This window comes from Chiloscyllium punctatum, chromosome 26 (genome assembly GCF_047496795.1).
Source record: "Chiloscyllium punctatum isolate Juve2018m chromosome 26, sChiPun1.3, whole genome shotgun sequence".
NCBI lineage: Eukaryota > Metazoa > Chordata > Chondrichthyes > Orectolobiformes > Hemiscylliidae > Chiloscyllium > Chiloscyllium punctatum.
The window spans coordinates 57,134,752-57,151,595 of NC_092764.1; the positions used below are offsets into that span (position 1 = coordinate 57,134,752).

Sequence of the window (16,844 nt, forward strand, 5' to 3'; positions counted from 1 at the left end):
CGCTCGAGCCTTGCTCGACGGTTTTATTCAAAATGTTTGGATGGCTTTCGGGAGGGACCAGTAAACGGACTCAAACCGGCTGTATCGCTAAAGCAAATAAAAGTTGCATGAACCATAAGTGGCATCGAGAAACCATCAACAAATTGAGGTAAATGCAATTCAGGAAATTGCATGACATAGTTAAACATGTTACAACTGATTTAATGTGTTTTTAAAGAAAGAAAACATCTATATTGTTTGACACGCGATGGTGGAAAGTAACGTTTGTTGTATTTATTGTACGCGACTGATAACTTCGTGGAAAGAAAGTCCTTCCACCGGGCATATCAAACAACTCCAGCGCAGGATGTGTCTGGCACGTTGTCTCCGATTCGCAACCAGCTCCCCAACCAGACCAGACAGATATTTTCGCTAATGCCTTCGAGGTGCCGGTGTTGGACTGGAGTGGACAAAGTTAAAAATTACACAACACCAGGTATAGTCCAACAGCTTTATTTGAAAGCGCTAGTATTCGGAGCGCTGCTCCTTTTTTCAGGTGGTTGTGAAGCCTGATTGAGGAGCAGCGCTACGAAACCACGTGCTTCCAAATAACCCTGTTGGACTATAATCTGGTGTTGTGTGATTTTTAACTTCGCACAGTTAAGAATTTAAGTGACCAATGCCGAGGAAGTAGCTAGTTTATTTAACTCTACCTAACGGTTGGACCGGCGGAGCTGCTCTTTTGTAGGGGTAAGTTATGTCCCACGCCTTTCTCTGGTGGGAAGTGTGACGAGATGGTTTAAGAAGATATTCCCTGGCCTTTGCAAACTGTTCGCTTAGATACTGTGCGCGATCTTGTGTGAACTAGTTATGTCCCGATTTTGTTTCAACAGTTTATAAAGCCTGCCATCTTTTGGAGGCGACTTTTCTAAGAAAATACGGTTTTGGAGAACAAAGAAAATAGTAACAATAACGGCGAGCAGTCGCGCTGAATGTAGTAAGTTCAGAGATAAATGCACATGTGCTGATTCCGATCTCTCGCAGTCAGCGTTACCTCAAACTCTGAGTAACCCAATTACTGATCCTAATCTTTAAATGAAACCCTACACAGTGGTAACGTAATCGTAGATACAGGACAACTGCAGTGTTAATAGTTACGCTGAACAAAACAAAATGTAGTTTGTGCATCTTTGGCAAATTGTAAACAATGTTTATATTGACAATTTGGGTGTTTGTTACAAGTCTCATAATTGGAGAACCATCTCTAGTTATACCGGTCTACTTTGTGTATTGATTAATGAAGAGAAACATGGGTTACTGCTAAAAAGTAGGTATTCTAATTTTCTTAATGAAATAGTTGACACTGAAAGCTTATCTACGACCCAAGTTGAAATGGATGGAAATGTTACGTCAAAATTAACTACAAATGATTGTGGTACAATGGTCATTCACATTTGAACTGTAAATTAAAATCCAGTCTGGGCTTAAAACCTCTGGTGTGTCCAGAGATCTGCCCTATCATGCAAAATTGTCCCTAATTTAGCACTGGTAACCTCCTCAAAAAGGTGGGTGATATGGTGAATGACATACTGCATAGCATATTGAATTGAATTTATTGTCACGTGTACCAAGGCACAGTGAAGAGCTTTGTATTGGAACACTTTCGGGATATGTTAATTTAGGATTACAAGAAATGTTTTGTTGGGGAAGAGTAAATGAATTCTTTTACATTGTTCTGGAAATATTTGTTCATAATGGACCACTCGCACAACATGCTGATTCCCAATGGATAATAAAATTAAGGTGGCATATGCTGTAGATTCACATGCCTTCCTTGGCGAACATTTTGCAGCAGTGGAGGGATTCATAGGCTGTCTAACACTCTGACAGGATGTGATGTGATTGTTCATTCTAGAGTTCTAACCAGTTTATATTTGCTCCTGGGATGGTTACGGAGTGCTTTATTTGGTTCCACACCCCTTGTAACAATTGGGTGGGGATTGAGGTGGTAAAAGGAGATTACCAATTGTACCATAGAATCATACAATACAGCGAGGTCTATCGCGTTTTATACCACCTAGAATACACTACTACCTACACTAGACCATTGCCTTCAATGTTGTGATACATCAGGAGCTCATTTGTGGTTTCCTGTCTCAATTACCCTCCCAGGCAGTGTATTCCAGGCTCCCACCACCCTCTGGGTGAAAAAGCTTTTCCTCAAATCTCCTTTGAACCTGCTGCCTTTCACTTTTAAAATTATGTCCCCTTTCAGAACCAGATTTGTCTCCAATTACCAACAAGTGCCTGGAATGGGGTCTAAACCCTGCACCTTTTGACATGGCAGGAGTGTTACCACTAGGCCAAAGGCTCACTTCCAGAACATTTATAGTGTACAGTGTATTCAATTCACAGATTGTTGATATTCACAAAATGGTGGAGAGCCATCAATTGGGATGGAGTTCTCAAAAGATTTCTTAATCTAAAGCATCTGAGAACTAGCTTGTTTTGTATATGAACTTTGTAATCTGTTGAGGGAGGAGGAAGGTTTCCTGGACCTACAGTGAATGATCCATTACCATTCTGTTTAATAAAAAATATATTTGGTGCAAGCTCTATGAAATAAAATAAGCTATCAACCATTCATTCTAAAGAGTTAATTGTACTATTATTTTTCCTTAAATTTAAGCTGTTCCAAAAAAGGGATGAAATACAATGGCATCAGAAGACTATCAAGAGGAGGATACCTTTTGCTTCAATGTAGGAGGCTGGTTCTTTTCAATTCCAAAATCAAAGCTTTTACAGTTCCGTGATTCAGTGCTGTGGCAGGAAGCTTCCAGTATTGTTCATTCTGAAGATGCCAGACTTTTCATTGACCGAGATGGATATACTTTCCGCCATGTGCACTATTATTTGCACACATCAAAGCTGTCTTTTACCTGCCTTTCAGAAATTAGTTTGTTATATGAACAAGCAACAGCAATGTGTCTGACTTCTTTACAACAGGTATTGACCGTAGTTAATCTGTAGAGGAAAGTAATTACAAAGATGTAATCTAATTCACCATATTGTTGTGTTTCCTTCCTTATGGGGAATGATTTCTCAATACTTCATCCAATGCTTTGTGTCAAAGATTGTCAAAGTAAAACACTCTCAAAATAGCAACAAATTGGTAATGGTATTGTATGCTGTCTAAAACAAATATCTAACATAGATGATGTCTATGTTGATGACTTAATTCAGTAGACATGATATTAAAATTAAAATTTAATTTCAAGAGAATGTAGCATCAACCTAAAAAGGATAAGTAGACTATCAATTGTGGTGCCATTTAATAGGCAAAGGATATTTAACCGTGAATTTGAATAATGAAAATTGCTAATGTTTTGGCAATCAAAATGGGAACATTGAGCAGGTACATTTCAGGCAGATTTCTCCTGTTTTAGATTCATTTTGAGTTCAGTTTGTACTATGGCTACAGTTTTAATATCTATTTCTTAATTTAATTAGTAACATGTTAAAGGGTTCTGGGCCTGGGCAGAAAAGTGGATTTGAGGGTGAGATGAGATCAGCCCAGATCGTGTTGAATGGCAGAACAGGCTCAAGTGGCTGAACTGCTTACTCCTGGTGGTTTTGTTATTCCCCTGTTCTTAGTTTTTCTGAGATATTTTGTTGCATTTTGGTAAGGCAAACCAGGGAAGGACTTATAGAATTAATGATAGGGTCATGGGGAATGTTGCCACATTCAGAGACCAGTGGTTGCAGTTGCATAGTTCCTTGAAAGTGGAGTCGCAAATAGACAGGGTGGTGAAGAAGGCATTTGGCACACTTGCCTTCATTAGTCATCATGTTGAGTGTAGGAGTTGGGATATCATGTGGCAGTACAGGATTTTGGTGAGGCCACTTTTGGAATATGGTGTACAGTTTTGGTTGCCCTTCTATAGGATGTTGTTAAACTTGAGATGATGCAGGAAAGTTTTACAAGAATGTTGCAGGAACTGGACAGTTTGTGTTACAGAGAGGCGGAATAGGCTGGGGCTTTTTTTCCTGCAATGTCAGAGATTGAGGGGTGATTTTACAGAAGTTTATAAAATCATGAGAGTCCAAAATTAGAGGGCAAAAATTTAAGGTGAAAGGGGTAACCTTTTCTTGCAGAGGGTAGTGCATGTTTGGAACAAGCTGTCAGAGGTCATGGTGGAGGCAGGTACAGTTACAACATGTAAACAGCATCCAAATAAACATGTACAAACTTTACTGTTATTGTCTTAATATCACATGATAGGTCTAGCCTATCTCCCTTAGTACTTAGGCGTCCATCTGTTTGTACCTTCAAACTAGTAACCCCTGCATTTGTAGGTTTTCTATTCCTCCAACAGCCTTGTGAAATCCCATATGATTGACTTCCCTTTTGACGTGTCTCCTCCTCTACAAGTTTACCTGTAGTAAACCCAGCAGTATAAACATCTTTCCATTAACACCATGGGGTGCCATAGTCACTTGCTGGCTGGCAAAATGTTGGATTTAAATCACTATTCCTGAAGAACTGTCTGATCTTTGTTTAAAAGAAACCCCTTAACATAGGTAACCAACATCTACCTGCACCTATTTTAAAATCTGAATTCAGAAATGATATTATTAAATATAAATTGTACAATTTTCACCAGTGGTTGACACAAAGTAAACTTGAATAATTAAATGAATTTTAAAGACTCCTGAGTCTGCTCTTTCATGAGTTTGTTCTCTATCCTGTTTATGTTCATAACAAAGTATATGATATGACAAACAAGCAGTATTGCAAATTCTCATGTATAGAGTTCAACCAGAATTGGCAGATATACATACTGCAAAAGATCTGGATATTCTATTTTGCCTCAGATTAGGATATATATTGCATATAAACACAGTAAATGTGGTATTAGTCTGTTACTGCAATGGAGTGAACCAACCAATTTTTAAATGGTTCTTTAATGTTTTGCAACAAAATACATCTCAGGTTTTAATTGTTCAAGGTGTTTCAATGCAGATTGTAAATGTGTGTTCATAATATATTTGTGTAGTGGAAAACAATTTCAAAATTGAGGTGCCTGCCATGAAACTTTAGTATTTCATTCAGCTATCTAGTTATCTTTATTACTAGCTAGGTTAAAGTAAAAGAAAATGCTGGAAAAGCACAGCCGGTCAGGCAGCATCCGAGGACCAGGAGAGAGTCAACATTTCAAACATAAGCTCTTCATCAGGAATGTGTGGGAGGCCCAAAGTGGGTTGAGAGATAATTGGGAGGGGGATGGGGCTGAGGGAAGGTATCTGTGGGAATATGATAGGAAAATATTGAATAATTTCTAATTTTTTACTGATCAGCATATATGAATACAATGTTGACTTTTGGTGGGACGCACCAGAGTATTTGTAAGTCAGCTTCTCAATGCTCAATTTCTTTTTAAAAATTAAACTAATGGAAAACAAATTAATTTTTCAGTATAATTTGAAAAAATTTGAGTCATAGTCATAGAGATGTACAGCAGGAAAACAGACCCTTTGGTCTAACTCGTCCACGCTGACCAGATATCCCAACCCAAAATAGTCCCACCTGCCAGCACCCAGCCCATATCCCTCCAAACCCTTCCTATTCATATACCCATCCAGATGCCTTTTAAATGTCACAATTGTATGAGCCTCTGGCAGCTTATTCCATACATATACCACCCTCTGTGTGAAAAAATTGCCCCTTAGGTCTAAACCTATGCCCTCTAGTTATGGATTCCCCCACCCCAGAGGAAAAAACTTTGACTATTTATCCTATCCATACCCCTTATGATTTTATAAACCTCTATAAGGTCACCCCTCAGCCTCCGACGCTCCAGGGAAAACAGACCAGCCTATTCAACTTCTCCTAGAGCTCAAATCCTCCAATCCTGGCAACATCCTTGTAAATCTTTTCTGAACTCTTTCAAGTTTCACAACATCTTTCCGATAGGAAAGAGACCAGAATTGCATGCAATATTCCAACAGTGGCCTAACCAATGTTCTGTACAGCCGCAACATGACCTCCCAACTCCTGTACTCAATAACCTGACCAATAAAGGAAAGCATACCAAATGCCGCCTTCACTGTCCTATCTACCTGCGACTCCACCTTCAAGGAGCTATGAACCTGCACTCCAAGGTCTCTTTGTTCAACAACACTCCCTAGGACCCTACCATTAAGTGTATAAGTCCTGCTAAGATTGATTTTCCCAAAATTCAGCACCTCACATTTATCTAAATTAAACTCCATCTGCCACTTCTCAGTCCATTGACCCATCTGATCACAATACTGCTGTAATCTGAGGTAACCTTCTTCGCTGTCCACTACACCTCCAATTTTGGTGTTCTCATTAGGGAAGACCCTAACCAAAATTGGGTAGAAGTATAATATGCCAAAGGACAGTGGACCCTAGATGGCGTGAGATGGGTCTGAGGGAAAAACTACCTGACAGAAAATAAGGACAGAATTAAATGGTCCCTTGCATTAATGGGACACATTTCCCAGAGACATGAAGTTCCATGATAGTGAAGTAACCCAACTTAAAGAGTAATTAAAAGCAATGCATGAATCGCCGCAGGTATGAGACGAAACTCCTGCTAGACAGAACAGTGAGGACAGCTTATGGAGCAGGAGCTGACAGGATTGAAATCAAACAGACCAAACCCATTCACCATGAATTTGGCCCCTTTATCTGGTAGGACCTGTGGCTCAGCTGCTCTTTGGAATGGATATCCTCACCCAGCTGAGCTCTCTTTACATTTTGATGATGGAGAGGTAACATGGTACATCAGAACCCTTCAAAGGGAAGAACTAAAAGACCACACCATCTGGGCAAAAAAGAAGAATGACTGCAGGTTACTGAAAATGGTTCTCGCCACTTTTATAGGAACATCTCCACCTTGGGCCTGGGATCGTGTTCAAATAATGACCAAAATCGGTGAGTGGCGAAAATAGCTTCTTTATTAAGCAATCCCAACACACGATTGAGGTGGCAATAGAATCCCGAAATACAGTTCTTACAAGAGTCCTTTTTATACATCGTTCTTACATATATTATAATGCCATTACAATGGTCTTACAGAAGTGCTGGATGTCTTGAAATGCGTAAAGTGGATCAATCCCCAGGACCAGATTATGTGTCCCGTAGAACTCTGTGGGAAGCTAGGGAAGTGATTGCTGGGCCCCTTGCTGAGATATTTGTATCATCGACAGTCACAGGTGAGGTGCCGGAAGACTGGAGGTTGGCTAGCGTGGTGCCACTATTTAAGAAGGGTGGTAAGGACAAGCTAGGGAACTATAGACCGGTGAGCCTAATGTCAGTGGTGGGCATGTTGTTGGAGGGAATCCTGAGGGACAGGATGTACATGTATTTGGAAAGGCAAGGACTAATTAGGGATAGTCAACATGGCATAGTGCGTGGGAAATTATGTCTCTCAAACTTGATTGAGTTTTTTGAAGAAGTAACAAAAAGGATTGATGAGACCAGAGTGGTAGATGTCATCTATATGGACTTCAATAAGGCATTCAACAAGGTTCCCCATTGGAGACTGGTTAGTAAGGTTAGACCTCATGGAATACAGGGAGAATTAGCCATTTGGATACAGAACTGGCTCGAAGGTAGAAAACAGAGGTGTTGGTGGAGAGTTGTTTTTTCAGACTGGAGGTCTGTGACCAGTGGAGTGCCACAAGGATCGGTGCTGGGTCTACTACTTTTCATCATGTATATAAATTATTTGGATATGAGCGTAAGAGATATAGTTAGTAAGTTTGCAGATGACACCAAAATTGGAAGTGTAGTGGACAGTGAAGAAGATTACGTCAGATTACAATAGGATCTTGATCAGGTGGGCCAATGGGCCGAGGATTGGTCCCTCAGGATTCCCTCCAACAGCTTGCCCACCACCGACGTCAGGCTCACTGGTCTATAGTTCCCTGGCTTGTCCTTACCACCCTTCTTAAACAGTGGCACCATGTTAGCCAACTTCCAGTTTTCTGGCACCTCACCTGTGACTATTGATGATACAAATATCTCAGCAAGAGCCTAGCAATCACTTCTCTAGCTTCCCACAGACCTTTAGGATCCACCTGATCAGGTCCTGGGTATTTATCCACTTTTGTGCATTTCAAGACATCCAGCACTTCCTCCTCTGTAATATGGACATTTTTCAAGGTGTCACCATCTATTTCCCTACAGTCTATATCTTCCATATCCTTTTCCACAGTAAATACTGATGCAAAATACTCGTTTAGTATCTCCCCCACTTTCTGCGGATCCACTCAAAGGCCGCCTTGCTGATCTTTGATGGGCCCTATTCTCTCCCTAGTTATCCTTTTGTCCTTAATGTATTTTTAAAAACCCTTTGGATTCTCCTTAATTCTTTTTGCCAAAGCTATCTCATGTCCCCTTATGGCCTTCCTGATTTCTCTCTTAAGTATACCCCAATTGTCTTTTTACACTTCCTAAGGATTCACTCGATCTATCCTGTCTATACCTGACAAATGCTTCAATCTTTTTCTTAACCAAACCCTCAATTTCTCTAGTCATCCAGCATTCCCTATACCTACCAGCCTTTCCTTTCACCCTAGCAGGAATATACTTTCTCTGAATTCTCGTTATCTCATTTCTGAAGGCATCCCTTTTCCCAGCCATCCCTTTACCTGTGAACATCTGCCCCCCAATCATGAGGGGCATAAATAGGGTAAATAGGCAAAGTCTTTTCCCTGGGGGAGCGAGAGTCCAGAACTAGAGGGCATAGGTTTAGGGTGAGAGGGGAAAGATATAAAAGAAACCTAAGGAGCAACTTTTTCACGTAGAGGATGATACGTATATGAAATGAGCTGCCATAGGAAGTGTTGGAGGTTAATACAATTGCAACATTTAAAAAGCATCTGCATGAGTATATGAATAGGAAGGATTTGGAGGGATATGGGCCAGGTGCTGGCAAGTGGGACAAGATTAGGTTGGGATATCTGATTGACATGGACGAGTTGTATCGAATGGTCTGTCTTTGTGCTGTACATCTCTATGACTCTGACTTTACACAAAGGTTTGAAGGGCTTCAGTCCTGGGAGACAGGAGATGGGTTAAAATGTGCTAAATGCTGGCTGCTACTTCTGATGGGAAATCTGTCTGGTGCTTGATAATTATGAGAGGTTAGCTCTTTTGTCTTTTAAATTAGTAAATGTTAGTAAAAATACTAAGCCTATATTCTCTAAATAAGTTAGAAATTGTAATAAAAGAACAATGGATAATTACTGCAGCAATGTGGTGAGATTTATTTACTATTTGCTGGTGTGGGTTTCATTCGTTCATGCAATTTCATGCAAGTGCTCTTTTGCTGGTTGGTTTCTGAAAGGGATAATGGCCCATTTAAAAGGTATTTTACAGGTACTTATTTAATCTATTTAGGTCCAGGAGGTGGTTGGTACGAGCTGATTAAAATTATAATGTTTTGTGGAGACTTGACAGGGATAGCATTGTTCTGTATGTTGATAAGGTGTGAAAATGCAGTAATAGGTTTGAAATGATTGTTTTTAAATTTGGATACCCAGAACCGCAATTTTATGAATAAATGGATGAAACTGTGTTATAGGAAATAATGGGTTAGTAAAGGGTTATGAATAAATGAATGGGAATATGGTATTAATGAATATATCAAGCTGGTGAGTGAGTTAATAAAGATAGCCTATAACACAATATCTCGCATCAGAGTGCCATGTTTACAATGACTGGACAAAATTATTTAAAGGCAAGAACGAGTGAGACATTCAGTTCTTTACATGAAATGTCGAATAACTTTGCTGAATGTCACTTAATTACTTGATATTGAAAAGTCTGACTTTAACTATTTAGTGCCAAATATAAAAGCAGCCCAGATACATGCTTGATCTTATGTAATTTTCTTGAGCGGTACTGCAGCATTCAGTGGCAAATTTCAACAATTGTACCTATTTTCTCATTGAAGAAAAGTTTGAGTTAAGCATGCATGTATACTTTGAGAGTCCATGATAAGTCATATTCCATTTTTAATGTTGGAGTATTTTGTTCAGCTTATCAGCACCTTCTTTTGAATAATTTTCGGAAGTAATATTTGGACCTTCTGAAGTGAGATGAACTGCTGTTGATGTGATATCTTGTGAGTATTAAAATGTCCTTTCTGCGCTCATGCTGATTCAGATTAGGCAGATTTAAAAATAAAAATGGATGGAATTTTTACAGTATCTAACTAATGTGGTCAACAATGAGAAATTTGGGAAAATATGGTGAGAATGAAAATTGAGATTCTTATTGTTGTAAAGATGTGATTTTTTTTTTCTTGACATTTCAACAGCTAGATGAGAATTTTGAAACTGGCAATGGGCCTATTTGCATGAATTAACATCTAGTTATTACTTCATCTCCTGCACATGCAAGTTGCCTTTCTTTCAGTTACTAGAGAGGAATTGGATAGTGTCAATTCCCAACTTGGAAGTCAGGGCAGTTAACTGGCAACAGTAGCTTGCCAGGCTCTTCTCCCAGAGTGCATCCAGCATTCCTCACCATCTTAGGACACACTGTATGGAGAGTAAGCGCCTATACCTTCCGTCCATAGAAGCTGGCATTGGCAAAGCACGAATTTAAATACATAGCACATTTCAAACTAATATCTAATACAGTTCAGCATTTCAGTGCTGTAATTTGAAGCTCCCTGACGCATTACATTGCAATGCTGCTGCAGGCAGCTTTATGTGCATGGACAGGCACCAGTCTCATGCATCGGAAGAGGGCATTTCATGGGGTTCTTAGCTTGCTTTCTTAGCATTCTCTTTGCACTAGGATGCTTATGGTATCTCTGTCTTTGCTTGTCTTTCAATGCAGTGCAACTTTATTTTGGAGCATATAGGCACAGAGTGGTTCTGTCATACATAGTCTTTTAGCTCAGACAGAAAGCCAGGCAATTTGCCATGTTTACCAGCGGTAAATAACGATGGGAATGGACATAATCAGTGTATGGCACTGTCCTTCATCAATGTCACACCTGCAGCATGTGCCAGTAGCTTACATGGCAAAGGCAGACAGTCGATGAAAGAGCTCGATTTGTTCAGGTGTTTGAAATTCTTTCTTGCTCGACCAAAGAGAAAGGAGCAAGTTGTTTGGTGACTGTCTGAACCAGCATAAGTTTGGGACAGTACCAGTGAGAGATTAGGGAGGCTTAAAACAGTGTGAGTGTGTGCTGGAGTGTGCAGAACCAGCGCAAGATCAAAGAGGATTAAAACTGAAGATTTTCAAGTTTGGGATACTTAAAAAATTAGAAGCAAGATTCAACTGGTAAAGAGCCTCGGAGATCAGGAGTTGAAAATTCTTGGGGTGAGTTTTGAAAAGAATGTTTTTCCTGTGATGTCAATCTCATTAGTGGAACCAACTGGGTTGAGTATTTAGACTGTCTAGTCTTTAAAGTAAAACTTGGCCTTTAACTTAAGTAAAAATGTTTAAGATTCCTGTACATATTTAATATTCTTCAGTTAAGTCACTTCTGACTCTTCTAAACTACAGAAGGTACAGATCCAGCCTGTCTAGCCTTTCTTTCGAAGGCAATCCATGTGTTCCAGGTTTTAGACTAGTAAAGCTTTTCTGAACTGCTATCAATGCATCAACATCCTTCCGTAAGTGCAGTGACCAATACTTTACATTGTTGAAACCATGTCTGGAATACTATGTACTGTACAACTGAAATATAACATCTCTGCTGGTGCATTGAGTTCCCCTTACAATAAAGCATAACATGCTATTAGCTTTGCTGATTATTTGTTGAGGAGAAAGTGAGGACTGCAGATGCTGGAGATCAGAGCTGAAAATGTGTTGCTGGAAAAGCGCAGCAGGTCAGGCAGCATCCAAGGAACAGGAGAATCGACGTTTCGGGCATAAGCCCTTCTTCAGGAATGAGGAAAGTGTGTCCAGCAGGTTAAGATAAAAGGTAGGGAGGAGGGACTTGGGGGAGGGGCATTGGAAATGCGATAGGTGGAAGGAGGTTAAGGTGAGGGTGATAGGCTGGAGTGGGGTGGGGGCAGAGAGGTCAGGAAGAAGATTGCAGGTTAGGAAGGTGGTGCTGAGTTCGAGGGATTTGACTGAGACAAGGTGGGGGGAGGGGAAATGAGGAATCTGGAGAAACCTGAGTTCATCCCTTGTGGTTTGAGGGTTCCTAGGCGGAAGATGAAGCGCTCTTCCTCCAACCGTCGTGTTGCTATGGTCTGGCGATGGAGGAGTCCAAGGACCTACATGTCCTTAGTGGAGTGGGAAGGGGGAGTTGAAGTGTTGAGCTACGGGGTGGTTGGGTTGGTTGGTCCGGGTGTCCCAGAGGTGTTCTCTGAAGCGTTCCACAAGTAGGTGGCCTGTCTCCCCAATATAGAGGAGGCCACATCGGGTGCAGTGGATGCAATAGATGATGTGTGTGGAGGTGCAGGTGAATTTGTGGGGGATATGGAAGTATTCCTCGTGGTGTTGGAGGGAAGTAAGGGGGGAGGTGTGGGCACAAGTTTTGCATTTCTTGCGGTTGCAGGGGAAGGTGCCAGGAGTGGAGGTTGGGTTGGTGGGGGGTGTGGACCTGATGAGGGAGTGGTCTTTTCGGAACACTGCAAGGGGAGGGAAGGGAAGTATATCCCTGGTGGTGGGGTCAGTTTGGAGGTGGCGGAAATGACGGCGGATGATACGCTGTACATGGAGGTTGGTGGGGTGGTAGGTGAGGACCAGTGGGGTTCTGTCCTGGTGGTTGGAGGGGCGGGGCTCAAGGGCAGAGGAGCGGGAAGTGGAAGAGATGCGGTGGAGGGCATCGTCGACCACGTCTGGGGGGAAATTGCGGTCCTTGGAGGCCATCTGGGTTGTACGGTTTTGGAACTGGTCCTCCTGGGAGCAGATGTGGTGGAGACTAAGGAATTGGGAATATGGGATGGCGTTTTTACAGGGGGCAGGGTGGGAGGAGGTGTAGTCTAGGTAGCTGTGGGAGTCGGTCGGTTTATAGTAAATATCAGTGTTGATTTGGTCGCCCGAGATAGAAATGGAAAGGTCTTGGGAGGGAGGAGTCTGAGACGGTCCAGGTGAATTTGAGGTCGGGGTGGAAGGTGTTGAACAGTTCATCCACTTTACCAACCTCCTCGTGGGAGTACGAGGCAGCGCCGATACGGTCATCGATGTAGCAGAGGAAAAGTGGGGGGTGGTGCCAGTGTAGCTGCGGAAGATGGACTGTTCCACATATCCTATGAAGAGGCAGGCATAGCTGGGGCCCATGTGGGTGCCCATGGCTACTCCTTTGGTTTGGAGGAAGTGGGAGGATTGGAAAGAGAAGTTGTTCAGGGTGAGGACCAGTTCAGTCAGTCGAAGGAGGGTGTCAGTGGAAGGGTACTGGTTGGTATGGCGGGAAAGGAAGAAGCGGAGGGCTTTGAGTCCTTCGTGATGGGGGATGGAGGTGTACAGGGACTGGATGTCCATGGTGAAGATAAGGCATTGGGGACCGGGGAAGCGAAAATCATGGAGGAAGTGGAGGGCGTGGGTGGTGTCCCAAACGTAGGTGGGGAGTTCTTGGACTAAGGGGGACAGGACCGTGTCGAGGTACTTGGACTAAGGGTGTTGAACCTGCACACTAACCTTGCATGATTCATGCCCAAGGTCACCTAGATCTCACTGCATCTCAGAGCTTTGTAACTTCTTGCCATTTAGATAATATGCTTCTTTGTTCTTTCTGCTAAAATTGACAATTTAATATTGTACTTTATTTGCCAGATCTTTGTCCGTTCACTAAATCTATTTATATGACTTTGTAGGGTCCTTAGTTCCTCTTCTCAATTTACTTTTCTATCTTTTATTATATCATTTGCAAATTTAGTTCTTGTACCTTCAGTCCCTTCATTCAAATCATTTATATGAATTGTAAAACGTTGAAGCATCAGCACCAATTCCTATTGCATACCACTTGGGACATCAGGCTTGCCTGAAAAAGAACCATTTATTGTTGAGAGACACAAAGGCGTAAAAGAAAGATAGAAAAATGAAAAATAAAAGTGAAAGACCAAGGAAACAAGGCCTAGCATCAATAATGCATTTACCTCTGCTTTAAGAATATTTAAAGATCCTGCATCCACTCCTTTTTTAGGAAGGGAATTCCAAAGGTTCTTAACTCAGAGGAAAAAATGTTTCTAAGTTTGTCTAAAATGGTTAACCCCTTATTTTTAAACTATGACCCCTAGTTCTAGGTTCTCCCATGAGAGAAAATGGCCTTTCCACATTCATGAACTTCAATTATGTAGTAGTTTATCCAGCTTCCTTTGGAAGTCGATGAGCACCTTACTGTGGAAAAGGATATGGAAGATATAGACTGTAGGTAAATAGATGGTGACGTCTTGCAAAATGTCCAGATTACAGAGGAGGAAGTGCTGGATGTCTTGAAATGGTTAAAGGTGGATAAATCCCCAGGACCTGATCAGGTGTACCCGAGAACTCTGTAGGAAGCTAGAGAAGTGATTGCTAGGCTTCTTGCTGAGAGATTTGTATCATCGATGGTCACAGGTGAGGTGCCGGAAAACTGGAGGTTGGCAAACGTGGTGCCACTGTTTAAGAAGGGCGGTAAAGACAAGCCAGGGAACTATAGACCGGTAAGCCTGACCTCAGTGGTGGGCAAGTTGTTGGAGGGAATCCTGAGGGACAGAATGTACATGTATTTGGAAAGGCAAGGACTGATTCTGGATAGTCAACATGGCTTTGTGCGTGGGAAATCATGTCTCACAAACTTGATTGAGTTTTTTGAAGAAGTAACAAAGAAGATTGAGGGCAGAGCAGTAGATGTGGACTTAATTAAGGCGTTCGACAAGGTTCTCCATGGGAGACTGATTATCAAGTTTAGATCTCATGGAATGAAAGGGAGAACTAGCCATTTGGATGCAGAAATGGCTCAAAGGTCTTTCACTTTTGTTTTTCATTTTTCTATCTTTCTTTTCTGCCTTTGTTTCTCTCAAAAATAAATGGTTCTTTTTCAGGCAAGCCAGATGTCCCAAGTGGTATGCAATTGGAATTGGTGCTGGTGCTTCAACTTCTTACAATTCATATAAATCATTTGAATGAAGGGACTGAAGGTACAAGAACTAAATTTGCTGATGATATAATAAAAGATAGAAAAGTAAGTGGAGAAGAGGGTGATGGTGGAGGGTTGTTTTTCAGACTGGAGGCCTGTGACCAGTGGAGTGCCACAAGGATCGGTGATGGATCCTCTACTTTTTTGTCATTTACATAAATGATTTGGATGCGAGCATAAGAGGTACAGTTAGTAAGTTTGCAGATGACACCAAAATTGGAGGTGTAGTGGACAGCGAAGAGGGTTACCTCCGATTACAACAGGATCTGGATCAGATGGGCCAATGGGCTGAGAAGTGGGAGATGGAGTTTAATTCAGTTAAATGCGAGGTGCTGCATTTTGGGAAAGCGAATCTTAGCAGGACTTATACTTTTAATGGTAAGTCCTAGGGAGTGTTGCTGAACAAAGAGACCTTGGAGTGCAGGTTCATAGCTCCTTGAAAGTGGAGTTGCAGGTAGATAGGATAGTGAAGAAGGTGTTTGGTATGCTTTCCTTTATTGGAAAGAGTATTGAATACAGGAGTTGGGAGGTCATGTCCTGTACAGCCGCAACATTGGTTAGGCCACTGTTAGAATATTGCATGCAATTCTGGTCTCCTTCCTATCGGAAAGATGTTGTGAAATTTGAAAGGGCTCAGAAAAGATTTACAAGGATGTTGCCAGGGTTGGAGGATTTGAGCTACAGGGAGATGCTGAATAGGCTGGGGCTGTTTTCCCTGGAGCATCGGAGGCTGAGGGGTGACCGTATAGAGGTTTACAAAATTATGAGGAGTATGGATAGGATAAATAGACAAAGTCTTTTCCCTGGGATCAGGGAGTCCAGAACTAGAGGGCATAGGTTTAGGGTGAGAGGGGAAAGATATATAAGAGACCTAAGGGGCAACCTTTTCATTAGGAGGGTGGTACATGTACGGAATGAACTGCCAGAGGTACAATTGCACCATTTAAGAAGCATCTGGATGGGTATATGAATAGGAAGGGTTTGGAGGGATATGAGCCAGGTGCTGGCAAGTAGGACTAGATTGGGTTGGGATATCTGGTCGGCATGGACGGGTTGGACCAAGGGTCTGTTTCCATGCTGTACCTCTCTATGTCTCAATGATATCAACTGTATTGCCCTCACCAATCCTCTATCACCCTATGAAAAGCATAATCAAGGTATTCGGCTATGTTGCCTCAGTTTATGATATGAGGTAAACCCCTCTGCTAATTTAAACCCAACACACAGAAAAGCTCACCTCCTGCTGCAATCCGTTAAATTCTGAGAGGCAAAGAATTATCCCAGAGGTCACTATTTAAAGTAAAAATTAACAACCTTATTCTTTAAGTTCATTAGACAGCTATTTATGACTCATTTCTCTTAAACTTCTCTTACCTCCCACTCTACAACGTCTAATTTAAAAAAAAACCGATTAAGATTTACAAAATAAAAATCAGTTTCAAAACCAGTCAGCTTTGTCAATTGCCTTTGTAAATTTTCCCCTGTATATTTTTCTCTGTATTTTACTGGGTTGTCTTTGCTTCAGTCTTCTGCTGCACAATTTTCTTATGGACAGGTACCTTTCAGAGAGCTATTTGGCTAGCAGTCTGTACTTGTCAGTGTTCTTGGCAGTTCTCCCCCAACTGTTCAAAATGTCTGGTTTTTACCGCAAAATATTGGATCATTTCATTGGTTTGATGTCATCCCAGATATTAAAAATCAAATTGGAATGGAATTTGGTCTCGGGGACATAATTTAAACTGA

The 16,844-nt window shown here is 41.5% G+C and overlaps 1 protein-coding gene across 1 annotated transcript in view; it reads left to right on the top strand.

Moving 5' to 3' along the window:
* The window catches only part of LOC140453247 (BTB/POZ domain-containing protein KCTD19-like), a 136,229-nt gene continuing 119,385 nt past the window's right edge, over positions 1-16,844 (top strand). The window contains exons 1-2 of the mRNA XM_072547820.1: positions 1-148; positions 2,669-2,985. Coding sequence (XP_072403921.1) covers positions 2,695-2,985 — 291 coding nt within the window. The 5' untranslated portion in view covers positions 1-148; positions 2,669-2,694. The remainder of the gene's footprint in view (positions 149-2,668; positions 2,986-16,844) is intronic.